General features: G+C 52.2%; 1 protein-coding gene and 1 long non-coding RNA gene across 8 annotated transcripts in view; one reads left to right on the forward strand and one right to left on the reverse strand.

Annotated features, from left to right (window-relative positions):
• Positions 1 to 698: 698 nt before the first annotated feature.
• ST3GAL2 (ST3 beta-galactoside alpha-2,3-sialyltransferase 2) overlaps positions 699 to 27327 on the forward strand; it is a 37978-nt gene continuing 11349 nt past the window's right edge. Inside the window, exons 1-3 of one of the 6 annotated variants that reach the window (XM_017660275.3) lie at positions 709 to 876; positions 12974 to 13075; positions 24755 to 26155. In XM_017660275.3, coding sequence (XP_017515764.3) covers positions 25817 to 26155 — 339 coding nt within the window. In that variant the 5' untranslated portion in view covers positions 709 to 876; positions 12974 to 13075; positions 24755 to 25816. Of the gene's footprint in view, positions 877 to 12973; positions 13076 to 19741; positions 19831 to 23199; positions 23373 to 24754; positions 26156 to 27327 lie in introns of those variants that run through there. The other 5 variants (XM_073225466.1, XM_037025235.2, XM_073225467.1 and 2 more) reach the window with 5 other exon arrangements.
• Positions 6006 to 20545, reverse strand: LOC108397073 (uncharacterized). Of its 2 annotated transcripts, none has more exons than XR_012126508.1 (5): positions 19903 to 20545; positions 17847 to 18018; positions 10576 to 10798; positions 8743 to 8875; positions 6006 to 6645 (listed from the first exon to the last, which is right to left on the reverse strand). It is a non-coding gene; the product is annotated as an uncharacterized lncRNA (long non-coding RNA). The 2 variants fall into 2 exon arrangements; XR_012126507.1 differs by having other exon boundaries at positions 9263 to 10798.

Genomic DNA, 27327 nt, shown 5'->3' on the forward strand with positions numbered 1-27327 from the left:
CCCAGGTGGGGAAAAACCCCACAGACGCTCGGCTCCCTTTTCCCAGGTGGGAAGACGCCACGCCCACGCAGCTCCTGGCGCGCTCTTCTCCCGCCTGGGCGCAGCGGCCCGACTGCAGCCCCGGCTTGCAGAGCCCGGGCATGTTGCCAAGCTGGCCTCAGGTCACGGCTCTCTGGGAGCGCGAATGGGAACGGTACCCAGGGTGCGGTTCTCTGGCCGGAGGCTCCTCTTCCGCCTGGGTTCGGCCGCAGCTAGCCACAGCCGCGACTGAGGGGCATCCTGGGCAAGCTTGCATCTCCCTGGGGATCCAGGTAGTCAGACCCGGCCCCGGGCACCGCACACCCCACATGCTCTGTTTCATACGCCGGTAGCCCGGCCTTCTGGGATTGGAGATTTCCCATCTCCCCCGATCCTCTTCAGCGCGGTAGAGCCCCCCATCCCGCCGCCCGAACCCCCGAGAACTACGAAGCCCACAATCCCTAGGTGCGCGCGCTGTCTCCGGGAGTGGTAGTCCTGGCTGTGGCGTGCCCCTAGAGCCCAGCGCCGGCTGGACTCCAAGTCCCAGCATGCCGCGGGCGGGAGGAGGCGGGCGGGAGAGGCCGGGAGGATGTGAATGGGGAGGAGGCAGCCGCCCCCTTCCCCCACCCTTCCCTTCCCGCCGGGCTGGGATGGGGGGAGGGGCCGGGCTGAGGCGGCGGCGGCGGCTCGCTCCGCTAGGGCAGGGCGGGTGAGGGCGGGACCGGCCCGCTGGGGGCGGACAAGGGAGCCGCGGAGCTAACGGGTCCGGACCCCGGCCGCGGCGGCGGCTTTCTGCACGCGCGGAGGTGGCGGCAGGAGCGGCGAGTATGGCCCGCGCGGCACCGGGCGCTGACTGAGGTGCGCGGGCGGGATGAGGGCTGGCGGGATGTGGGGCGCCCCGGGCCCGTCGTTGACCCGAAACCCGTCTGGGCGGGCAGCTGACTCGGCCCAGCGGCCCAGACTGGCCGGGTGTACTCCGGCAACTTCCCCCGGGTCGGGGCGCTGGGCCCCCCTGTGGGAGCGGGGGGTCCTCTGGTCTTGGGCGCGACCCCATCACCGCCGTGTGCTTCTGCACCTCAAGCCGCTCCCAGCCCTTCAGGCGCGACTGTTGCACTCGTCGGTGATAGCCCGCAGCCCCAGCCCTGGGAACCGCTCCCCGCCCCGTTCCCTACTACCCAGTTCGTACCCCCAATCCCTGCGCGCTCCTGGCCTCAGCACTATCTGGAGACCCCTGCCCACTGCTCTTGGGCAGAGGCTGTCTTTGCACCACCAGCACCTCGCACCTCTTTTGCCTACCTGGCACTGCCCCCTAGCTATCCCCGTTGGCCCAATTCTTTCTGATAAAACCTGACAGCTTGACCTCCTTCCCACTTTGGAGAAACTAAGGTATAGCACGAGCCAAGAACTTGGCCGAGGCCGTGCCCCACTCCTGTGGGAGCTGGCCTGAGCCTCTGCCTTGGAATGGAAGAGTCATTTCTTCCCCTCCAGTCATTCCTCTGTGACTGGGCCGAACTTCCCAACCCCCTGCTGCACCTCTGGGCCGAGCTCCCCTTTAGCTTCCAAGCACTTCTGTTTCTCTTCCCCCTTCCCATATCCCACTTCTGGCCCTCTCTGCCTGTAGAGACCCAGCCCCCGTTGCTTTTTTGCCCAAGTTAGCCTCTACATTTCTATTCCTTGCCAATTGCATCAATTTCCCATCTTGCCTCCTGCTTTACAGCTGCTTGAGCAGAGTCTAAGGTGGTCTTGGGAGAAAGGGGAGAGAGTGGTGCTGCTGGTGGAGAGGCCACTTGGCACCCTCTTTCTGCCAAAGACGCCAGAGGGGATTCAGGGCACTTGGGAGCCTCTGGGATACCTTCATTCATAGCCACTAATCACACTCCCATCTTGTCTTTGGGACAGTTGTCTAGAAGCTGGTTAATCATCCCTTCCTCTTCAATGCCTGGTGGGCCCCAAAGTCACTCTGAGATGGAGGGAATTGCCTACCTTGGCAGAGATGGTGACATAAAAGGAGTCTGAGAGACCACAGCCCTAAGCCTCATCTTGTTTCTGTTGCTAACTTTGGAGGGGGTTGCCGGTTCGGGGACGGATGCCTGCTGGTGCCCTGAGCTCTTTGTGGAGGAAGGCACAGTGTCTGTAGGCGGTGATCACAAGTTTAGTCTTGGTGTTCAGGATCTGAAGGGAACAGGGAACAAGGGCTCAGGGAAGTGGCACAGACTTGCCTTTATAGTTGTTTTTTTGTTTTCCCATCTTCCTCCAGCAGATTTGTCTTTGTGTCCTCCCTTTCCAGCCCAGTCCTCAAGTTTCCCAGTGGGAAGTGGGGGGAGGGAGGGAAATCTTTGAGCCATCAGGAAGGTTCGGGAACTCTGGGAGAACTCTGGGAGTTTGTTAGGGTCCTGAATGAGCAGTCTTGATCTGAACCAGATGGTCCCTCTCTCATCCCTCCCCTTTGGCTGCGAATAGGATGCCTTTAACCTTGTAACTTGAGAATGGAGGAAGGGAGGCCAGGGGGCCAGCTGTCTGTGTGCTTGTTCATGTCTGTTTCTGCACACTCGTGTGCCAGCTTGTCAGGGGCCTGTGGAAGTGACCCTGCCTGGGAACACATTGTTTTGATGTGCTGTGGCATGCTTACCTCCCTGTAGGAACTCTCCGAGCCCAAACCCCAGATAAGGCCAATTTCCAAGCTCCTAAGAACCAGTGTGTGTGGCTGAATGGGAGGAAGCATTGCTCACAGGCCAAGCCTATAAACCTGAGACGACCTTTGAGTTGAGCATCCTTCTTTTTGAAGCTACCTGCCATTGAGGAGTCCAGAATAGCACCACTGGGGGTGGGGTTTCCAAGAACTGATGTTCTCTTTTCCCCAGTCATGGCAAGAGAAGATCTCAGGGTAGGGATCTAGGGAGAGGGGTAGGAAGCTGATTGCTTTGACTTGTTTTATCCTACATCCTGTGTTGTGTATTTGTGTGCTTGATTGTTGGCCCCTGTTGGCTGTGGAAGTCTTTCAAATGTGTCATTTCTGAAATACCACCACCCTACTCACTCCCTTGTTCATAGCAGGTGTTGAGTAAATGTTTGAGTTAAAATGGGAGGGTCTTAACGGTTAAGTATTTAGGGCAGGATTCCTAGTACTTGACCAGGCATCAGAATCCCCTAGAGATCTGTATAAGATGCGGGGTGCTGAGTTTCCTGACACAGTCGGTCTGGGTGGGACCTAGAATTTGCATTTCTGCCCAGCTCCTTGGAGATAACACTTTGAGACCCACTGTTTTGGGGCCGTTGCAGTTGCTTGGGAGATTAATCCAGGCAGGTGGAAAGTCTTAAAAGAGACTTCCTTCCACCTTGCTTCCCCAGCCAGGCTTGTTCTGGCAGCCGCACAGGATCTGTCTTTTCATTTCATTCTCATGCTCTCTAGTGTTGGCTAGGGTAGGGGTGACCTGTCGTGATGAGCACCCAGTCCCACTGTAACCATAGAGCCGACAGTGCCCCGTGGTTATTTGAAGGAAGGCCTCACAAAAGCAGGATATTTAGGAACCAGAGCTTTGGAAAAGGTGTGGACATGGGGTAACAGATGCTGAACCAGGGCATGCACAGTAATCCATGTGGGGTTACTGAGAACAGAGAGATGCACAGTGGATCACACATCAAGCCCCAGGTCTCCTGATTGCAGCCCTCAGATGGAACACCTGCTAAACCGGTAGCTACTAATAGCTGGAATAGTGGTGGTTGGTTGTTGAGCACTTACTGCTATCCAGACCCTGGGCTAGATGCTCTCACATGTTAGTGTATCAAATTCTCAAGCAAGTTGCAAGGCTGGCATTATTGTCACTATTTCATAGATGAAGAACTGAGTCTTTCCCAAACTCAGCTAGTAAGGGGAGGATCTGGAATTCAAACTCAGGTTTTTCTGACAGTGTAGCTCACATTCTTTGTAACTTACTGTCTTGCCTAGCAAACCTGTAATTGTCCTTTGGGTTGTCTGCCCCCAGAGATTGGTGAATTTTGTTGAGCCTGAAACTGTGTGGGGTGTCATGGAGGAGACGATGACCAGGTCACTGTCCTCTGGGAGGGGGATAAGATAAGTACACCGGTGTCTCTACACTGGGAGGCAGAAGGGGAGGCCACTGGCTTGTAGGTTTAAAGAGGAAAGAAGTCATCCCTGTAGAGGGTTTGGAAGAGGCCTTTGGGTTGAACCCTGAAGGGGCAGGTAGCGTTCCAGCACTGCCTGTGGGCTGGTGAGATGTGTAGGTTGATAGGTACAAAAAGAGGCCATAAAAAGAGAGAGGCCATAACAGCACTTTTAGGAACTTTTCCCTTTTGGCTGGAGCACAGGAGATGTATCTCAAAAAGTAACAAGATCCTGTTTGGTTACAACCACAAACTTGGCAGACTTCAGCAGGAAAGGACTCCCCCTGGAATGCTCTGGTAACTCCGAGAATCAGAGGGATGAATCAGGACCTGGGACCCCTCTGGGATCTTGGAGAGGGTGCAGTAGGAACCAAAGGGCAGCCTCTTCAGGGTACCATTGTCACCAGGGTAAATCTGTTCCAGCTGTGCTCAGTAATTTTGTCATTACTTAGGATTCACATCCCAGGGAGGAAATGTCTGATGGGCCCTGCCTGGGCTGTGCTCCTTCCCTTAGCCAGGGAAGGGCTGGTGGTATGGTAGACAGTCCCCTCAGACTGTATCTGAAGGCTGCAGTTGCCAGAAGAAGAGGGAATGAATACTGCAAGAGACCAGGCCAGAAAGGTGCATAGGCATGGACTCAAATTGGCAGGCAGCAAAGGGAATACTTAGTTCTGACAAGTTTCTGAGAGGGCAGAGTGGCAGCAGTTGGGCGGGTCATAAGGGAACAAGGAGAGAAGGGAGGGAGGAAATGGAAAACGAGAGAGGGTCCAGGCGAGACTTAATGAAGGCTGGAACTTTGGCAGTAGAAATGGAAAAGAGGGAACTGATGCTAGAGAGACGGCGAGAGTAGACACCATCTTCTGGAACAGACCCTTAATTGGTTGGGATTTGACATTTCAGTGTCTGGTTGATGAGGTTGGTTCCTTTATCTAAAATGGGGAAGTCAGGAGGAAGAAGAGTTTGCAGGAGATAATGTTTGCAGAATGCCAGCGGCACAACTAGAACCCTGGTGGGCTTATTACTCCAGACTCCATGCTGCCTGAGGTTTGGGGCCTCAGCCCTGATGAGGTGGGGCCCTGTCCATTCTGAACGCAGCTGGGGCTTGTGTCTTGGGCTCAGCATGCTTGCATGTCTTCTGTCTCCACACGTCAGCCTGGGGTGCTCCTTCCTTCCTCTGCCCCACTTTGAGTTCCCATGCCCCAACTTCCCCACCCCACGATCTACATACCTGTCATGGACGAGCCCTTACCAACTGACTAGCCTAGCTCAGCTCTCTGGGGACCTAGGTTTTAGGTTTTCTTCCCTTTCTGCTCCAAATGCTTGTTAGCAGTTAGTCCTTGCTGGGGCAAACATCTCCAAGAAACATTTCACATGGAGAGGGTCAGAACTTTGCCTGCTATCTGGGGAAAACAAGCTTTTCCTCCAATTATATTGTGCTCACGAGGGACACCTGTGTGTGTCCCTAACCAGCCATTCTAGAGTACTTCTTGGTGCTTATTTATAAATCATTATTGTAATTACAACATATTGTCAATCGGGCTTTCCTGTTGCCATTGTGGATCTCTCCTAAGGCTCCAGGGCATAGGCTGAGCTTTGGGCCTTCCCAGCTTTCTAGCTGAGAACCAGAGAAGTTTTTGCCCAAGGAGTGGGAGGGAGGGAACAGGGTCCTGTCTGGGGTGGGGACAAGAAGAACTATGCTGAAGGATGCTTTAACCCCATAGATTCTCAGAAAGAAGGTCATCTTCGGGTGGAGAGGACTGTTCCTCACTTCCAGCTGTTGGCATTCAAATGTAGGTGATATTTTACCATCAATGAATGCAGTACATACTACCATGTACAATTAAATGAACGAGGGACAAGGGAAATCAAGAGAAAAATGTTTTTTCTTTATTTTGGTATCAATGCTAAATTTTTGTGTATAATAGTAATATTAAATTTTTAAAACTTTGTGTAATAGTAATATTAAAACAAATGAATAGTTCTTGTATCAGATGTTGAAAAACATCCTCAATGGGCTTCTCCTTTAGGCCTTTAGAAGGATGTGACTCTTTGCAAATGAGGAAACCCAGAGAGGGTAGGTGATTTACTGACATACCCCCTACTGGCTGCTGAGATCTGAGGGATGCCAAGAGCACGTGGGTCTCCGGCCTTGAGGGACATTGTTCTCTGTGGTGTGATCCTCATCTCTCCGCAGATTATGATTTTGCCTATTAACGTCCTTTTCCCTTCCTCCTTTCTTGGGTAAGGGTGGGAAGCATTCCAGAGGGACACAGGAAGTGCCCTGCCTCTGTCTGGGTAGGGTGTGGGGCTTCTCTGCTCCTGAAAGGGTGTGTTGCAGGGCTTGCGAGAGGTTGCAGGGGACTCTGAGGTGTGGGGTAATGACCCAGGGACCCCAGAGAGCAATCCTCACCCTGCTCTGCCCTTTCTCTCTGCAGTCCTTGAGCTGTAGAATCCTAGCACCGAGGGCAGGCCACAAGTTCCCAGCCTGAGCAAATCAGCAGCCCTCTGTAGAAGAAAATCAACAACAAATACAAATAGTTAATTGGTCTAGAGGGAGCTGCTGTGGTGAGGGAAAAATCAACAAGTTGTTTATTTGTGTGGCTAAAGAGAATTTGGAGGGGTAGTGAAGAGGGGAAGACGAGAGGTGGGTTGTGAGAAGAGGCATAGGTGAGGGAATTGGGGGGATGCCCCCTCCCTCTTCCTGTCACCCCCACAGCTCCACCCTCCTCCCTTCTTCCTTCTTTGTAGGGTTCAATTGAAAGGAGATTCCTAGAACTTTGAATCTCGCCTGACCTGTAAGTGGAGTTCCCCATGACACTCATTCCCACCCAAGTTTAAAGACAGAACACTGATCAATGGATCCTGATGGTGAACTGGAGCCAGAGTCGGGAGGAAGCACATGTGTCTGTGGGCCTGTGCTGAGTCCTGCGGCTGCGCAAATAAAATAGTAGCCGAAGGGCGTGAGGCTGGGTGGGCAAGGCAGAGTAGGGGAGAGGGCCCCTGAGCCCCTCCAGTTCCTGTCTCTCTCAGGTTCTCCAGGGAGCCATGTAGCCCAGGTTGCCAGGCCGCAAGGGAGTTCCTTGGGGTCAGCCTTCTCTCTGATCCGTCCTGTCCAGAGGACATGGTATTTGCCTGGACCCACGCCTGTTTAGTCTCCCAGCATAGCTCAGGAGATCCCAGGAACCTCTGGTGAAGGGAGATGGGGAAGCCTGAGGGGGTGGGAGAAGGATGGGGACCACGTTCAGGCTCTTCCAGTGGAGGGGAGCCAGGGTAAATGGGGAGCAGGATAAACAATGCATGTCAAGGAGGTTCAGCCCAAGGCCGACGTGGCAGCGTTTAATGAAGGAATTTCCTTAGTGCTTGAAAAGCAATTCACACTTGACCCTGAATCAGCAGTGGGCAAACTTCTAGGATGAATGTGAGTTCTAATCTCTCAAGTAACATTTCTTATGCTTAACCCAGAAGATACTTCACCTCCCTTCAAGCCTGGGTGAGGTATTTTGGAGGATGTTCTCCCACCCAAGCCACCTGTCCTAGTAATTCTTGCCCATCCCAGATCTATGTGCCTACCCTGCTTTTCATCCTATGCAAAACAGGGAGAGCAGCCAGCAGGCCCTCGGGTGGCAGCCTGTGAAGCCAAGAAGGAGGCCTGGGCCACCAAGGTCCCCAGAGCCTCAGGGCAGGGATTCTTGGTTCTTCCAAAGGGGAAGCAGCTTGTTTGGTCAGAGGGCCCCTCGGTGATCCTCAGGCTACAGCCCAGTCCTGTTGGATGCATGGGTTCCCTGCCTTAGCTACCCACAGAGGCTTTTGTGCTGTGTGACCCAGGGCAAGTCGCTGCCCTTCTCTGGGCCTCAGAGTCCTCATCTATGGAATACAGAATTTGAAGGCCCACTCAGTATTCACTCTCAAACCCTCTGGTAGACCCAAAAAAGAAACATCCTATCCTGAGTGTGGAGGTAGTGCTGGGGGCTCAGGATACTACTGTGTGGTCCAGATGTCTGTGGGAATGGTTTGACCTTTCTTGTAACTTGCTTGGATATGCTGAGCAGCAGCCAACCTCCTCTGGCATCTCTCTGATGAACCTGGGCTTCCGCAGCCACGGGAGCTATTCCAGGCATCTCATTGTCCCTGTGCCCACCTCCCAGCCCTTGCTCTGGCTCTGACCTAGGTTCAGGCAGAAAAACCCATCTGGTCTCTCCTCACCTTCCTCCTTCCTAGACTGGCACCATCTCAGCCTGGGGATGACTGTTTCTAGTGTTTCCGTTTCTTTCTTTCAGTTTCAATTGCCTCCACCCCCCACAGTGCCCTAGACTCTGCTCTAAGCCAGGGGGGAGGTGGAATCACACCGGCTGATCACGGAGTGGGAGGGTCTGGGTCAGCACAGACACAGGAGTTGAGAACACACCTGGAAGGGAGTGGGGCAGAGAAGAGAAGGAAGGCAGTGAGGAAAAGGCCACACTTGTACCAGGCTGCAAAGGCCTGCACCGAAAAGGCAGGGGACAGCTGGGGACCTTGAGGAGACCAGTTTGGGTGAAGGTGAGGTTTCTTGGATCATTGCCCCAGGAGGAGGAGTCTGGCTGAAAGATGGACCCCAAGACCTACCCCAGCAGGGAGGATGGCGGAGGATGTCCTGTAGGGCTGGGCTGGCCACACAAGCATTCTGTTAGCAGGAAGTGTGGGAGGGGTTGTTAATGATTGTTTGTTCTCCACAGGCTGAGGGCTGCCAAGGGTCAGTCTGATAAGAGGGAGGAGAGAGACTCAAGGTTTATACTCGGATAACTGCCTTCTGTCAGCTGGTCCCACAGATACTGGCAATCTACTGTGGCACTGCTCTTGGTCTACCTCCTCTCCTTCTTGAAATACATAGTCCCTGTCTTCAGCCCAGCTGGGTTTCCCTGCCTGGCCGCCAGCTCCTGTTCCCATCTGTAGTCAGATGAGTTCTGCAGTGGGAGAGGGGTCTTGCAAGACACCCTGATTTCAAGTTGGGAAGCCACCCCAGGGTGGGGCCAGGGCTCTGGGCAGAGCAGCGATGCTCAGACCTGCCTGGTCCATTTGGGTCTCAGGGTTACCCTGCCACTCAGCCAGCCAGATCTGGGGCCACAGGGCATTTGGGGAGTACTACCTTTGCCACAAGGCATTGGGAGGTTTGACTGTTTTGCTGGGAGGAATTGGGGATGAGGATCAGATAGGAATTGCATTTGTGAAGATCACTTTGGCCTCCAGTGGAGAATGAAGTGGAGGGGTCTCTTCAGTAGATCTAGTGTGTTAGCTGTTTGGAGGTTACGATAAGAATGATGACAGTCCCTTGGAAAGTGCGATGGTCGTAGACATGGAGATAAGAGAAAGAGAAGAGATTTAGATGGTAAAAAGCAGGTGGCCATTGCAGTAAGTTGGCCGAGGGCGGTGAAAGGAAGGGGTGGGCATAGAGCTGTGACTCCCAGCTTTCAGGGTTGGATAGATGATGTCCCTTTCCTAGAAACTGGTAATACAGATAGGGGACTGGGTTCGGGGGGCTTAGAGCAAGCATGAATTTGGTTTGGGGCAGGTTGTGTTTGAGGTATTTTGGGGTATCACCTCACCTAAGGGGTGGCATCCAGAAATGAATGGAATAGGTAGGTCTGGAGTTCAGTGGAGTATCTGACATCATTTAAAAAGCCAAACAGGACTCTTTAACAGGCTGAGAAACAGGTTTGGAAAGGCTTATAGTCAGAAGATGAGGGGCTCAACCAACCAACATCCATCCCACCCTGCTCTTCACCGTGCAACCCACTCTCAGTTCCCCTGTGGCAGAATATTGGGGCCCACACCCAGCTCGGTATCAAGTACTGTGTCCGGGTGCATTTGGTCCTCTGGTCAGCCAGGCCTGGGTTACATGGTAGAAAGATGGTTCTCCAAAGGAAAATGGGGTTGTCATCTACTGGAGGGATGTCACATATTGGGACAACAGACTGTGCTAAGTGTGCATTTGGACTCAGGGAGACTCTGCCACTGGTCTGTGACATGACTTACATGTCAGAAACACCAATGCAGGCAAACTAATAAGGATTTATTGCCACTTACTAATTTACCTTGTTAAAAACTGAATGCTGAAATATAGAATGGAACTTAGAGTCATTGAGTCATTCCATTTATAAATCAGGAAATGGAAGTTGAGTAATTTGCTTGCTGTCCTCAAATCAGTAGCTAGAGGAACTGAGACCAGAATCCAGGTCATTGGCTTGTAGGCTGGGTGCTCTTTCCAGTATTTAAAGTGTTGGTTTTTTAGGGAGGAGCCCCCTCAGCCCCTTGGCTGCCCATCCACAAGGAGTGGTTCATCCCTTGGACTACAGGACAGAGCTGGCACAGGCAGGTTATAGTCCCTTTGTGGTGGCCAAGGGCCATCTGTGTGGTGGGTGGTGTTATGCGGGGTCTGTCTGAGATGGGGAGAACACTTACTGTAGCTTCACCCACGTCCCAGTAAACAGATGCAGCCCTGGTCCAGCTCTGGAAGGCTTGGTCTACTGTCCATCTCCTGTCATCTCAGCTTCCTGAATGCTCACCCTCCCATGTTGTTTCCTGCCAGGGCCCAGATAAGGATGTAGCTCCAGGGCTGCTGTGCTCTCTGGGTTATGTGGGGCTGTTTCCTGCTAGGCAGAGTTGGGCCCCTCTGTCTTCTCCCCTGGAAGAGAATGCTTAGGACAGTGGTGCCAGTTTCAGATGCATACAGACAAATGGCACAATTCTGACCTCAGTTTCCAATACCTCCAGTTTGCAAGGGTACAGATATCTGACCCAGCTTGGCAGAGCCAGGAGTCGGATGTTACAGAAGGAGCTCTGGGCTTTGAGCCTCCAGCTTAGCAAGAGGAGACCTCAAGTTCAGTGTGACGCAGGCTCCTCACCTTAGGTGGGTCACTTCCCTGGGCCTCTGGTCCAGGAGCAGAAGGCCGTCCCTGTGACAAGCTGCAGGCTATTTGAGAGTGTGAGTTATGTATTAACAAGATGCTGGAGGTTCTGGGAGCTTCTGGGCAGTTCTCACCTGCTCCTTGGGGCTCGGGGAGTGGGGTGGGGCTTTTCTGAGTTTGGTCTGTCTTCTTCTTTCATTCTCACCATCTCCTTATTCGTATTGCCTCCTGCTCTTCAAATACTGCTGACAGCTGGCTCTTTTCTCCTGGACTGTCTACCAGCTCGGACTGACCAGTGTGCTGTCTGCCCTTCATGCTCAGCTCCTGCAGGCCCCCTGGCTGCCTGTTTCTATCTGGGGCCATGTTCTAAGTGGTCATCCAGCCTGGGTCAGACCTCTCTGGTCCCTTAAGCTCAGCCACAGTGTCTACTCTTGTCTCTGTCTCCCTCCTCTCTGTGAAGCCGAAACTCGACAGTACCTCCAGTACAGAGTGCTTTTCGGCTTAGAGCTTATTTCATCTTGGCAGGGGCTGTGTGGGGTCAGTAGGGCAGGTGTTACCATGCTCCTTTTACAGATGGAAGATCTGAGGCCCAGAGAGGTATGATTTGCCTAAAGACACACAACTGTTGAATAGCACAGCCAGTCCTGGAATTGAGGTCCTCTGGGTTTAGTCCAAAGTTCACTGTAAAATGTTAACTCATAAGCATGTGTTTCCCTGTCTCACCAGAGAAGGCAAGGGACTTGAATGCAGGCCCTAGGCCCCACCTCTTCACAGCCCCAGTCCCAAACAAGCACCATCATGCTGGCCATCCCTGTGCAACCTCAAGATACATAATGGAGCCAGACAACAGACCACTCTCTGGGGACCCTGGTCTCTGTGTTCCTAATGGACCCTTATCTATATATTCCTCCCCTCTGCATCCCCCCCAAAGTTGACAGCAGTGATGTGTGCGATGACACATATCATCTTAGCAGGGAGTGTATAACTCAGGTCAGATACAGGAGAATCCCTCCTCAAGGATGGGACTGGGGAGGGCTCCTTGCCTCCCCTTGCCCACATCTACTCACAGCAGCTGATACTGCCACTTCCCAAGGATGGTGAAGTGGATTACCTAGCAACCTGGGGGATGTTCTTTCCTCCCAGGGGCCCTACCTGAGCCAGTCACAGCATATCATCAGCTCCTCAATGAAGAGGAAAATTGCTCAGCCAGAGTAAGAGAAGTGAAAGCCAGTGTGTGCTGGGTGTGGCCCAGCCTGGCAGCTAGGTTCTCCAGTTCACCAGCCACACACTGTCTGCCTCTGGTAATGACACGGAAAAACGGGCACAGGACAGCGGTGCTGCCCAAAGTCACCTGCAGGGTTGGTGCTAGAAGTTACCCCGACAGCACCAGGCTCAGCACGGGTCAGGGCCTCTAATCAGAACTTCCAAGGTCTCTGCTGGGAAGATGGCACCCAGGGGACTCAATGACCGAGCACAGGGCCCGACCGTGGTTCCTCCACCCTTTCACTCCACTCCTCTCTACCTGCACCCCCAGGGCAGAGAGGGAACATGGCTTCCCTTTAATCTCCTGTTCCAAGCATGGATGCAGACACTTTCTTTGGGTTTCCATTAGCATAGCTGCCATAGCCTGACCTTTCTAGAAGCCATAACTAAATATAAAAGGAGAACCAAATAAAGCTAAAGATACAGGGTGTGTGAAGAATAAAGACAGTCTGGCTCCCAAAGTACAGGTTACTGGTTTGTTTCCAGGATTTTTGGAGTACTTTACCACTGGAGATTTCTACTTGTAGGGCCACTGTACCTCTGTATGCCCTTTCGCCAGGGTCTCTGGCCTCCTGGTGCTGATCTATCTCCCTGTCTAAGGTACCCCTGAGGCCCCACACCGCCTTGAACCCCCTCCAAGACAGCTGGACCACCTCCTCATCAAGTGCCTATCTCATCCTCTTCTCTAGCCAGGGCTCTGTGTTGGCAGGGGGCTGGATATGGCCCTTCCCTAGGACCCCGGGGGACTGGCACCATCATGACTACCTTATAGGAGTGCCGTCTCATTCCAGGTAAGCCTTGTAGCAGGTCCTGTCTCTCACAGTGCTCAGGCCCAGCTTAGCCCACAAGCCGCCATAGAAGGGCTGGTGGTTCTCCAACATTTGATCTTGGCAGGAACTATGCAAGTCTCCCACTTGGTTCCTCCCTCCCACTGGGCTACAAGAATAGAAACTGATAAGAATTTGGCCCAGTTGGTGGAAATTTTTTGGGGTGGGTTGGGGGAAAGATTGTTCTGGGTTTAAAAAAAAAGCACTTTGAAGTTATCTAGTCTTGATGAAGGAAGTAGATAAGAGCCTGGCCACAAAGGTGAATTTCCAGCCCACAGCCCCTCCTCTGTGTCCTGCCTGGTGTGTGAGTGCTGCCCAGGAGCCAGTCTCCACGTTCCCAACTGTTGCCTGCCAGCAGGCATAGTGCTCCCATTTCCCACCAAATGTTCAGATGGAGCCACAAAATTGAAGGAACCCCTGGCTGACCGGCACGGATTGAAGAAGGGAGTTGCTGTCAGTTATAGCCTGCTCTCCCCACCTGCTAAGGTTGGAACCCTTTAGGTGTGAGAATTTTGCCCTCTGCAAAGTAGGCCCTCATGCCTGCAGCTGGGGCTGTCACCTTCACGGTGTTGCCTGGTCCTGGACGCTCTGGCAGACATTCCCCTTGGGAGGCTTGGCCTGGGCCCTGAGGACTGAAAAGTTACAGCCAGAGGTGTGGTGCTTTACGGGGGTTTGATGACCGAGGGCCCTGTTCTGTCCTGCACGTTTAAGTGTGACACCAGCCTTAGCTGAGTGAGCACGCTGCTCCCGGCTTCTGGCCCCTAGACTGGGAGAGGCAAGAATCCCAGAACTGGGGCTGCTGTACTCCAGGAGAGTGTCCCTTCTGGACCCTCATGTCCCAGAAACTCTGTCGGCATCCTAGGGGACATAGCTTATCCTATGTATCAGCACTTTGGGCCAAACCCATCCCACAAAGCATGGAGAGATGGTTGCTGGCATTTCAAGTTGAGTAGTTCAACTCTGGGCCTGGGCCCGTGTTTTGAGCCAGAGAGACTGTGGCCTGGAAGCTTCTAGAAGCATAGCTTCTCCCATCCCTAGGTGTGCATTGGCAAGACTTGTATATGCCCTAGCACAACCCTTCTGCATCAGCCCTTGCCAGGGTCTAGGCAGGCCTGAGCCTACTTCAGGGAGGCCAACCTTCCAGAGCTTACATGGGGAGGGAGGAGAAGCACCCAGTCCAGAGCCCCTTGCTGTGGTGTGGTGCAGGATTAGGAACGGGCAAGAGAGGGCAGTGGGGGAAAGCAGAAGCACCAATGGTTGTTCCTTTCCTGGAGGTAAGGGTGAGAGTGATCAGATTCAGGAGCTTTGGGGTTGGGAGAAAGAAGGCTGGTCGGGAGTCGGGGAGGGAATGCTTTGCTATTCTGTCGTGTATGAATCACGGCTCCTGTAGGAGAACATCTGCCCTTTGCCTTCGGTCCCTGGAGCTTCCTTCTCCATCTGTCCTGCCCAGGAGTGTTCCAGGAAGCTGTCTGGGTGTGGTGGGCCATGTTTTCACAGGAGGATTGCCTGCCACGCAGTTGTAGGGGCTGCAGAGGAAAGGGTGGAAGGTTACTTGGACCTTGTGTTCTTGGCATCCCTCACAGCCCCTTTCTGGTGAGGGTGAGGGCTTGTACGTGAGACTTCTGAACCTCTTAGACCTGCCCTGGCCCTCCCACCCCAGATAGAGGGGGACGTACACGCTTGGGGAAGCCAGTGTTGAGAATCAGATGAACCTGTATTTCTGAGAAGAGCAAGGAATGCCCCCTTATGTAAGAGTGAGTTGAACAGGGAGCATGGTTCTTCCCAAGGAGGGCTGTAAGGTAAGGATTGGCTCACCTCTTCCTTCCAGAAGCCCTTGGCCCTTCCCCCCACCAGTGCTCTTGCTGGTGGGAACTGCTCCAGTGTGCCCTCCAGATGCCTCTGGAACAGGCTGTGCATCATGTCATCAGCTCCCACCTTTTTCTAAGACAAGACCTACAGTTGGGATCTAGGATGCCAGTCTCTGAGGTCAGCTGCCCCACAGCACACCTTGTAAAGGCAGCCCTCCAAGGGGAAGCCTGGTTGGCAAAAGCAAGAAGCCATGGGTGGTAGGCAGGCTGGAGGGGCTGGTGGAGCCTCAAAACAGGAGCCCCATGCTCTGCTCCTGGACAGAGCAGGAGCTGCACGGCCATGGAAAGAAGGGCTTTGCTGAGGGGCAGTGGTACGCCCTTCCCATGCCGTGGGCCATTCCCTGGTGGCAGTAAATATTTGTTGAATGAACACATCCTCTGCTTTTGTCTTAAGTTGAAAGCATACCCTAGACATCCAGACGTGTGCAGAGGGAAAGGATGGCTACCAGCAGCCTCTCTGTGGCTCTTCATTACACATCTAGGGTAGGACCTGAGGTCTGAATAATAAACAGTGATGAATTGCCAAGCACTTTGAGCCTTATCTTTAAAGGAAATCAGAGCAGATTCTAAGCACCCTAGGCCCTTGACCCAGGAAGACAGTGCGGTCAAATTTAATTGTCCCTGTGAGGCAGAGTTAGGCCATAAAGTCTAAGCCTCCAGCTTTCCAGACTCCTCTAAGGCTTGCCCTGGGCTACCATTCATTCATCCCACTCTTCTTCCTCCAAAAAGTCCAGCAGAGAAACTTAAATTTCTTTCCTAATCTCCTACCTTCAGGCTGTTCTGCCTGTCTCCCATCTCTTAATGTCTGAGGCTTTGAGGCCTGTGGGGAAACTTCTTCCAGCTCTTGTAGAACTTGCTGCAGACCTGTGGCTAGAGAGCCACAGAGGTGGGCAACTATGGATGGGCCTCGGGGAGCTGTTGAGAACCAGCTCAGGGTAGTAGGCCTATGTTCTTTGCAGTCTGATGAAGGGTATGGGATGACAGGCTGTTGAGCCACCCGCTGTGCCACAAGGTGGACGGAGCATTCCTGTCTGTGCAGCCTGGGGGGGAAGGGTCAGCAGGGCAGAGCTGACTGAGACCTTGGGTGTGTGTCCACCCCACCTCCCTGCCACTGACTGGCAGGAGGGACCGTGCCTGTGGAGAGTCAGGAAAGGAGGCTCTCGAGTAAGACGCTGGAGGTGCTGGCCTAGAGAAGGGGAGGGAAGGGGCTGGGGATGCTGAGGAAGTGAGCCAGGGCTGTGCAGGGGGGTCATCCTCATGTTGCCTGTCCAGGTCATAGGGCTCCAACCCCGGAAAGCTGCTCAAGCTGGGGCCGGGGCTGACAGAACCATGGCCTTGACCTGCCTAACTCAGGAGCACAGGCACTGAGCTAGGAGCTTTATGCCTCTCATCTTTACGAAAGCCCTCCAAGATGAGTGATAATCCCATTTTATAGAGAAGGACGTAGATCAGAGAGGTCAAATGGTTAATAGCTGACAAGTGGCAATGCCAGAATGTAAATCCAGGTTTTTCTAGGTGCTTTCTTCTTTTGGGAAGTTTGACTGGAGAGGGGCTTTGAGCTGTGGTGAGCACATGGGAGGTCTGACAAGCCCTAGCTGGGTAGGCTTCAGCAAGTGGCCTGCGATGCTCTGGGGAGGGACCGGAGACAGTTCCATTTTAGCAGCCTTGGTGTGTCTCTGCTGACAGAAATTTAAGAGTGGGGCACTTCAGCCATTCCCACATCCCGGCAGCTTCTCTCATTTTTACATACACATATCTTTCCCACTGTCTCCGATTTGATAAATCTGGTGATACCTGAGGCCACATGTTTCTTCAGGGTCTGTGAGAAGCTTTCGCTTCTAGAATGTCAGAGCTGGAAGAGTGGGGGCGCAGAATGTAATGCTCACTTCCATATGCATACTTAAATAATGATTTACAAAAATGGTTTCAAAGCCTTTCTTCATTACCATTATTTCTTCTGATTCTTAGATCCCTGGGGTTTTTTGTAGAGGTGATACTTAGCTGGACAAATATTTTTTGATGCATACTATACGTAGGCCAGTGCTAGGTCCTGCGGTGGTACAGAGATAATGAATTAGATAACATGGTCTCTGCCATCTTAAGGAACCTGGCTTCTGCCCCATAAATAAGGGAGCCCTGTCTTGTATGTGTCAGAATGCAGGAAGATAATGAAATGCCATGCGGACATGCTAAAGAGGCAGTTGAGAATCTAGGTCTAGAACCCAGGGTAGAAGGCAGCCTTTTAGATTCGGAAGGGGATGGTGCCCAGTAGAGAGGCAGAGAAGCAGAGAGAGAGCTGAGGGCAGAACCTTCGGAATGCATTAGCAGCTAAAAGAAACAGGAAGGGTTTGAGTCAAGAAAGTAGATAACTTGGAAGTCAAAGTGGTGGTAAGTAGGAACAAATGAGGTAATCAGAGAGGAAGAGGGTAGAGATAGAATTTCCTTCTTCTGAGTGTTGAAGAATTTTGACCTGTAAATAAAAAGTGGCTTGCTGCTTGGTACACCTTGGACTAGAATTTGGCTCCTGAATCTACCACTCTTCTGATGTAATTGAAACCAAAGGCTGGGCCTGCTGCAGGCTGGCTGGGAACTTGAAGAGAGTCAGACGTGCCTTGGTTCATGGGTGTCCATATGGCCACTATGCATTTTGCCTCTTTGCCTCATCAAATAAAAGACTGAAATTTTCAAGTGGTATGGAAGAGGGGCTGGAGGCTGGGGTGGTCTTTCACTGTGAAGGCCTGGTCAGTCCTCACCTAAAAATCGTGTTAGCGTATCTGCCCACCCCTGCCCTTACCCCACTGTGCACCGGAATGAAGATGGGGTGGGAATAGAAGAGTAGTTTTAATTGGGACTTTTTATCAGCTTACCCAGGCTCTATCAGTCTGTTTCCTTCAGTGTGCTGGCTGGAGTTCTGTGAATCTTGTTAGAGACGGTTTGATATGCCATCCCAAGAGACTGGTATTGGCAGGGATCCCAACTTGCTTGCTACAAATAGTTTAATCCAACTCATCCAGTCAAGATGGCACTGTAATATATACTCTAAACACATAGCAATAATACATAAAAAGATGAAATTCTAACAGCGTAGTTGTGCACTCCCCCTTTCTCCCCCCCACCAAAACGATAAATATCTCCATGATGAGAAATGGAACAGGAGCACAAATAGGGGGAGCAGGGCTAAAGCTGCAGGCTGCTGATCTCAGAGTCTGGAAACAGCAGAAGCAGCTGGAAATTTGGGGTAACAGAGCTATAAAGTGCTCCACATGAAGCTTGGAATTAGAACTAGTACTCTGGGAAAGAGAGCTGAAAAAAAGTTGCTTCTAACACTTCCCTGGGGCTATGGCTTATAATAAAGATGCTTACCTAGGGAGACAGAACCTCACAGCCTAAACCTAAGCTGAGCTGCTGCTCTAAAATCTAATTCTAGACTAGGAGACCCAAAGGACCTGGGAAGACAACAGTGAAAACCCCTAGATAGGGAAGGAAAAGTAAAACAAGAGATAAGATGGGTTTATTCACAAAAGTTCAGAAACTCATGAAGAGTACTAATGTGAAAAGAGAACTAATGACATCAAAGAAAAATTTACCCCAGAAGAAATGAAAATAGCAGAGTGATCAGAAAATATCTTTAATGAAAATAATTAGGACCCTCAAAGACATAAGGAAACTCAAAATCCATTAAAGAAAGGGAGAAATTATGAAAGAGACAAGAATATGTGAATATAAAAAGTACTAAAAATTCTAGCTGTGAAAAATAGTGTCAGAATTTGAAACAACATATAGAACTCAAGCCTGGACAAAGGGAATTCATGGATTGGAAGCTAATGTGGAGGAGTCCAGCTGGAATGCAGCACAAGAATGAGGGACAGATTGACAGGAAGGAGAACCTTTCCAAAGGCCCCAGCAAGCATCTTATGTCTTGTTGGACTGAGCTGGCCCATCCTTAGATCAATTTCTGGTAAAAGGGAACAGGCTTCCTGGGGTTGGCTTTGACAAGGCTTGCCTTACCACCTGGGACTGCGTCCTTTTCTGCCTGAACAAAATCCGGATTCTTTTGGCAAGAAAGAAGGGGGAGTGGCTGCTGGTAGGCGACCAGTGGCGTCTGTCACAGAAGACAAAACATGGGAACAAAAATCCAGCATCTAGTTTTTTTTTTTTTTTTAAATGAAAGGAAAACTGACCATGTTATCAAGGAAGAATTGGGTAGAATGAAGTGGGGAATTTCATTGTTAAATCACACTGAAGTTGCTACCTTGTTCAAGAAAATAACTCTGCTGAAAACTGTGGACTTTATTAGGAAAATGTGTATGTGCTAACATTTTGAGATAATCCACTAAAAAAAGAGAAGGGTAATTTCCAAGCCAGGAGGGAAATAAAAGCGGTGGGAGTGGGAATAGTTTGTCAATCCACCACAAGTCAAGAAATGAAAAAAGAACTACAGAAAAAATAGCAAAAACGTTAAGAAAAATGGTAGTGTTAGTCCAAATACATAAATATAATAGATTACACTTGTATTTAAGAAAAGGGAAACAATCAGATTAGATAGAAAGCAAGGAAGTGGTGTGGAGCCTGGAGAGACCTGGTACACAGGGACTTACCAGGAACTGCCCTGGCCTTGGTCGCCCAGGCAGTTCTGTTCCTTTCCTGACTTTCTCCCTCTCTCCCCAACTGTTTCTGTTTGGCTTTGTCTGCCTGCCTATTGAGATAATGTTGGTTTTCCGGACTTTCCTTCCTGCCCTCGTGTAGCTATGCATAGTGAACTCTTGGACTTTCCCCCTCAAGACACAAACAAACCACACTGGGACTCCCTGAGGGAGCAGTTGTGGAGCATCGCGGGGCTGGGCAGAGCAGGTAGGAACCCCACATCCCAACTCTCCCCCTGCCCCCCCTACTCCCCATGCCTCAGAACACAGCATTACTCGCCTGTGATCCTCTCACAATGAAGACTGATGGCTTATTTCTCTAGGACTTAATGGTGTTCATTGAGTGATGATCATAGATTCAAAGAAATGTGTTAGCCCGTGCTTTCTGGTTTCCTCTGCTGACTGGACAGCATCAAAAGGACCAGAGCTGAGATCTCAGACTGGATGTCAAGTCAAGGAGGGCAAGGGCTTGAGAGGCAGAAGCTGCCCCAGGGTTTGTATTTAGGGAGCAAGGAGGGCCTGAGTCACCAGGATAACTATGTGCCAGAGGCTGGTGTCAGGATGTTGCAATGAGATGACTTCAGTTAACCAAACATGCAGAGGTGAAACAGCCAGTTCTCAGACATGCCAAGGACATGCCTCACTAGGTCTGAGATGTGTATAAGGGAGGAGCTGTCTGGTCTCTTGTTCAGAATAATAACTGACTCCCCCCCAACCCCAGGGCACCTTCTGCCAGGGTCATCTGCGGCTATACCCAGGATGCAGGAATATAGCTGGGTTGCTAGATTAGCATGGATCTGGGGCACAGGAAACCCTAGGATGGCTGTATCCCAGTTAGTGGGAAAAGCCTCTCTGGAAGCCAGCTTGTGGCAGCAAGCACTGGACTTGGAGCCTCCAGACCTGGAGTGGCATTAAAGCGCTGTCACTTACCGCCTTGCTGACCTCTTTCAGCTGGTCTTGGGACTTCTGTGAATATCAGACAGGCTATGCTGCCCAGTGCTCAGACACTCACAGCATCATGCCGTGAGGAACAGTCTGTGGTGTGGCACCTTTGCACTGAGTCTGGGGACACATCCTCAGGCTGTGTGGCAGTGGGTGGGAAGAGGGGGCTTTATCAGCATCTTGCTGGGTTTTTTCCTTCTCCCCACTCCTTCCAGATTCAAGCAGCTCTCCTCCCCCCAGCCTCCGTGCCTTATCTTGACATTTCTTTTCTCTGCCTGCCAAGAAGGTTGTGTTCAGCTGAGCTGGTCTGAGGCTGTGCTATCCTGTGCTTCATTAGATTAATTCGATGGCTTGTCACCTGGGAACTGACCAGAGACTGGCTCTAAAACTGCCCTTGCCCCCAGAACCTGCTGTCTTCCTTTTGGGGCAGCCTTTGCTGCTCAGTCCCATGCACCCGCTTTTCCTGGGCCTCCATTAGCTTACACTGTCTCCTCTTATCCCAAGTGGCTCAAGCATGCATCCCCTGATTGGTAGAAGGCTCTAGGGTGGGGACATCCATTCTTCAAAGACCTTGCTGCCCCTGACCTGGCATCCGGTTTTTGGTTCCTCTCTTTGGCCTCAGCATCTCAAGCTCAGCCAGCGCTTCAGAGGATGTTTTTTTATTAAATGGTCTCACCAAATTTGCTAGATTTGTGACCACAGACTTCTTGGAAGACTGCAGCATTCCCTTGCCACCCACTGAATTTCCCATTACCCCCTTCTCTCTTAGAGGACTGTTTCGCATCTCATCTCCATAAATCTCCAACCCTAACAATAAAGACCCTCCTCATTTTCCTGCTGCCGAGTGCGCAGTTCCCTGCGTCTTGTCCCCTATGCCCTGCCCTGCCTGCTGTGTTCCTCAGGTGAACCCCCTGCGTGTAGGTCCTGGCTCCCACTTCTCACTATGAAAATGCTCTGGATTTTATACTGAGTATTTACACTGATGTACACAGAGGTAAAAACTCATCAAACTTTACATTGAAAGATTTCTGTGTTTTATTATATATGAATTAAACCTCAGTGAAAAAAACAGATTACCTCAAGTGGGGATGAGATAATGGGGGAAAATGAAAAGTATGGTCAATGTCAAGGTTCAATATAAATTTTATAATCTTAAGATGACAAGGAGACTGATCACTGGATTTATAATTCAGCAATTCTAAATCCTCAACCTGTGGGTGAGAAACCATTCGTTCCCTCCCAAACCTAAGGAGGATTACAATTTCTGAGGATATCTGTGCACATGGGAAGTCATAAAATAAATTAGCCTAGGATAACTGGGGAATGATTCTAGTCTCTCATTCTGTTTCCATACCTTGTTTTCTGTGAGAAAGATGGTTTTCAATTCCTTGAAAAACAAAAACAAAAAAACACTGGGATATACTTATGTCCATTTTTATTAAGTAATGCCAAATTATCTTCCAGAGCATTGTACCAATTTAACTTCCCACTAGTGATGAGTGTGTGAGTGTTAATACTTCACATCTTCTCCAAGCTCTTGGTACCGCTAGATTTAAAAAATTTGCTCCAAGGGTCCATTTTGAAATATAAATCAGTTCATGACATGTCCCTCCTTGAAACCCTGCCATCAGATTCATAATAAATCCTAAATGCTTCAAAGCCCTCTGTGACAGGTCCCTCCTGCCTTCTTCTTAACAGGTCATGCTTGTTTCCTCCTGAGACCCTTTGTGCTGTTCCCTCTCCCAGCTCCCTAAATTTGTCCTGGCATTTTGTAATCGCCTATGTCTTTGTATTTGCCACTAGGTGGGAAGCTCTGTGAGGGCACGCTGGGCGTGTCCTGGCCCACACAGTCCTCCTGGCCCACTACTGGTCTGTTAAGTAACTTGTTGAATGAATAAATGAGCACCCACCAAGCCGGTGGCCCCAGAAGACTGGCCTGCCTCCCTTTGAGGGCACCAGAGGTGGGGGTTGATACTGAAGTGTGTGCCCTCCCCCCGACCTTTTCATATTGGGGTATGTGTGGGCTTAACGTGAGTGATGAGAACAGCTGTGAAGGGGAGGAATCAAAATTAGGCAGTGGGCCACTGGAGGGCAAGGGGAGTTCCCCAGAGGAATGAGGCACATGAAAACATTTTGTAATGGTCAGTGCCGAGGGACTTCGCGGAGTTTTGGTGCATGTCTGGGGCCCTCTGATGTTTCTTAGTCTTGCTGAGCAGCAGCTGCTCCCTTTGCCTCCAGTTGCCGCCCTCAACTCAAGTGGAGCGGCTCAGCCAAGGATTTCCAAAGCAAGGGCTTTTGCCAGTCACTCCACTTCTCTTCTCCAACTAGGGCTTTTCTGCTTCCTGACAAGGCAGTGCGTTACCTCAGATGCCCATTTGTTGAGTTAGAATCCCAGGTGGTACTGACTTCCTGGTAGGGGAGAGGTTTCCTTTGGAGCTTCCTGTGCTGGCTTCTGCACAGCCCCCACTCAGCAACCACAAAGGCCTGCCCACCAGAAATGAGGTCTCCCTAGTGAGGTCCTTCCCTGCCATCCTTCGCTCAGCCTGAAAAGTCACCATCTCACCATATGGCTGGCTCTCTTCAGGTCACTGGATGCTGGGAGCAGAACCCTGTAAAACCAAACTCTTTTCCTTAGATGTTGAATGTGGAAATGGGCAAACAGGGAACTGGAAGAGGCAGTGTACCAGCTTCCTATTTACAGACGGTCAGCCAGAATCCATGCCTGGAGCCTGGCCTGCCAAACGGGTGCAGAAGAGACGTTGGAGCCAGTGCTGCAGGGCCCTTGTGAATTAGGGCCGGGAGGCCTTGGTGAGGCATGTGGGCAAAGCTTTACTCTTGACCCTGGGAACCAGCTTCTGTGTCTCCTTGTGTCTCACCCTGAGCCCCTAGGTGAGCTGAAGGGGCTCTCAGGCCTTTTTCTATGCCCTGGCCAGTCACAAGCTTTGGAACCAGAGAGACCTGGATTCAAATCTCACCTCCACTCAAAAGGCTGTGACCTTAGGCATGTTTCTGCACTCCTGGGAGCGTTGTTTCTTCACCCAGAATAATGTCCTTATTGGAGTGTGCTAGTTCCGTCCCCTGCTGGCTCTGTGGTTTGGCTTGGCCCCAGAAGTTTGAGCTGCTGTATACGGAGGGGACAGCTGAGGATCCTGAGATGGAGAGGCCTTTGGTGCAGCTGCTGGCTGGGGCCAGAAGACCCTGGAAGGGCTGGTTGGAGCTTTCAACAAGGGCCCAGGGGGGCCAGGTCAGAACCTGCACGAGTTGGATTTGGAGAGAAGCTGGTGGGGAGGGCAGGCAGCCAGGATTAAGTGATCCTTGTGGCTTGGCACCAGAGCCTGGGGGCTCTCTCTCTGCCTTGTCCTGACTCTTGTCCTGGTGCCCTTGAATGTGGCAGGGACTCAGGCTCCTTCCCGTGGGTCCAGTACCCAAACAACCTGGCCTCTTCTCCCTGTTCTTGCCTGCATGCCCGGGAAACATGAGATCCCAGGGTGTCAACACTCCCAGGGACTCTGGCATTCATTTTGCCTATAACAGACACATGAAGGCAACTGCCAGGAGGGCTGGGTGATGGGGGTGCCAAGCACAGTACCCCTCTGTCCTGACAGTCAGATTCTGTCTGTGACACCAGAGCTAGAAAGATTGCTAATGGTTCACAGAATTCACCCAGGAATGCTTCCTCTGTAGCCCACACCCAAGGGAGAAGAGGAAAAATCCCAGAGCCCAGGCCCAGCGCTCCCCTGCCTCCTACCCCATCTTAGCTGCAGGGGCTTCTCACAGGCATTCAGAGGGTAGAGAGTGCCTAGGAGGGGGTCATATCCAAAGTCCCCTGCAGTCTTTTCTCTGGGCCATTTCTCTTAAATTTCACCTGAAAGTAGCCTCAGATAGCCAGACTAGGGACATTGTAAACCTGTGACTCACCATGTGACTTTAGGGAAATCACTTTCCATCCTTGTCTACTTTCTGGCTAATCAGGGAGGATGGCGGGCTAATCCCGTCCTCTGAGGCCCCGAGTTCACAGAGCAGAGCCATACTGTCTGTGGAGGGGGGAACTTTGTTTTGTCCATCCTTTGGCTAGGTGGGCATCTCCTCTACTGCCAGCTTTGTCCCCTCTGGGGCTTGGGGGTGGGACTAGGGGAGAGCATGTGTGCACATGCAATTTATCGGCTCATTATTTTCCTTTGCCATTTCAGGGTCATGCTGCGGCAGCCTGGCGCCTGACAAGTGCGGGGGAGCCTGCCAGGGGATTACTGCTAGCGCGAGCTAACTAACAGCAGGACAGCCAGCCACAGGGGAGTGGGGATGGGCAGAGCGGCCTGCGAGCCAGCCAGCAGCACCAAGGAGGAGGCCTGGGCCCTGGCAGGGAGCTCAGCACACTCAGCTGACCCAGGCAGCATTTGAAGCAGCACCCCACTGAGGAGCAGCTGTTCCCTGGCCCCAGAGAACCTCACAGCAGAAGCAAGAGCTCTGGGAACCCCTATACAGTTGCATTTGGGGCTGTGGCCACTAGGAGAAGGGACTGGCACCTTGATGGGAAGCGGAAGGTCAGAACCTAACTCAAGGAGGATCTTGGCCTCCATGACAGTTTTCTGACACCCGCAGAGCCTCCTGGCCTTCCTCTCTCAGGATTGGGGCCTGGTTCCCTCCCCCTGGCAGAGGGGTTGGGCCAGCAAGGCCAGCTGAGGCAGTGACAGCTCTTGCATGGAATCCAGGCCACACAAAACCCACATGCCCTCTGTCGTGATTAAGGTTCCAGGGCTAACCCACTGCAGAGGCCGAGGGGCTGCCTCAGTGTCTGCTCATGAACCACAAAGACCCCGAATGCTCCAGACTGGGCCGTTTCAAGCCACCAGAGAGGGGCTCCAGAGCTGGCAGCCATCAACCCCAAGGGACTAGAGGGCTGGGATGGACTGACCTCCCCCTCACCAGGCCGGCGGGAGAAGCAGAACCTCTGTGGCCCAGCTAGTGACGGAGAGACCCGATGAAGCCATAAGTACGAACGGGCCTGAGTGACTCAGGGATAGGGGAGCCTCTCCTGCCGAGGGGCTTTCTCCCCACGTGGAAGGAGGGTGTGGTGTGGGACCCCTGCTGCTGTCCCTTCCTTGGCACATGCCCCTATGCCCGTTGCACATTGTGCCAGAACAGGCAGGCTACGCTGTCACTGGCCCATCAGCAGGCTGGGAAAAGAGTGGCCACGGTGACACCCTCTCCTGCCTGCTGAGTTGGTGGTCCAGCCCCCACCAGATCGGCAAACCATGAAGTGCTCCCTGCGGGTGTGGTTCCTCTCCATGGCCTTCCTGCTGGTGTTCATCATGTCACTGCTCTTCACCTACTCCCACCACAGCATGGCCACCCTGCCCTACCTGGACTCGGGGGCCCTGGGTGGGTCCCACCGCGTGAAGCTGGTGCCCGGCTACACTGGCCTGCAGCGCCTCAGCAAGGAGGGGCTCACTGGCAAGAACTGTGCCTGCCGTCGCTGCATGGACAATGCTGGTGCCTCCGACTGGTTTGACAGCCACTTCAACAGCAACATCTCTCCGGTCTGGACCCGTGAGAACATGGATCTGCCTCCGGATGTTCAGAGGTGGTGGATGGTGAGAGAGCTGTGGCCCCTCCTGCCCGCCCTTTGCTGCCCCCACCGCGGGGTCTGTCCCCCTGTGTGGGAGTTATTCTTCAAGCCCCATCTTGGATTTGGGCTGTCTGTTCTCTGGCCCCCATATTCTACAGTGTGAGGTCCATTTGACCAGATCCATCTCCTAGAATCAGCTTCTGCAAGGCCTGGAAGGAGAGGGAACTATTCTGTCTGTTGCCTGTAGGGACCAAGCAGAGATCAGAAATGCTGACTGAGCTAGGGAAGTGACTGACAGGAGAAGCAGGCCCCCAGGGAGAAGATGGCGAGGGGTGGCGTCCATGGCAACAGGGAGCAGCCCGCCCTTCATAAAGGAGGCAGCCCCTCAGCACGAGTGATTGTTGCTCCGTGGGGTCTCACCCCATCACTGCTGGATCTTCTGACTGTTTAAGAGAACCTAGAAATCCAGAGTTGTTTTCTAAATATCCTAATTTGTAAATGTTGGCTCAGAATCATTTTAAACACCATGAGGGTTACCCACTTGGTTCTTTACAGTTGCTGGAAAAGACCTGGGCTGGGAGACGAAAGCATTGTCAGCTCCTCCGGGGTGAAGGGAGGTAAAGGGAGGGTATGAGGGGGTGGGGGTGGCCAAGCATCCCTGCTCTCCTGGATCCTTTCACTTTTCTTCTGCTTTTAATGCCCTTCACCTCATCCCTGTGATCGCTGAGCATCGGTCCCCAGGCTCTGCTGGGGCCACCTGGTTGCCACACCTTATCAGGGGTGGAGCAGCATTAGTACTTAACCCAGGGGCCCCACAGGGTGGGGGCTGCCTGTGTTCCCCTCTGGGACACTTGGGAGGCAACTTATGGTCCCTGGTTTCCCCAGCTGGCCAGTGAGGAGGGGGATGACTTCCCCTTTTTCTCACATTCAGGGAAACTGAGGGTGAGCTCCTGTGATAAGGCTCATGGGAACAACTCGCAGATCCTGCCTGCTTCCTGGCCCAGACTGTCAGCGTCCCTAAGGATGGGAGGTCTACGGATCAGGGGTCACCAGGAGCCCCACGGGCCCTTACAGTGACAGCCTGGAGCCCTTGCAGGGTCCTGCCTGTGCTCGTAGTCACAACCTTCATTTTATGGAAAATCAAGGTTCAGAGTGTGCATAGGGCTTGCCCAAGGTTGTAGGTTTCAGCGGTGGCCA

This window comes from Manis javanica, chromosome 17 (genome assembly GCF_040802235.1).
Source record: "Manis javanica isolate MJ-LG chromosome 17, MJ_LKY, whole genome shotgun sequence".
NCBI classification, from domain to species: Eukaryota; Metazoa; Chordata; class Mammalia; order Pholidota; family Manidae; genus Manis; species Manis javanica.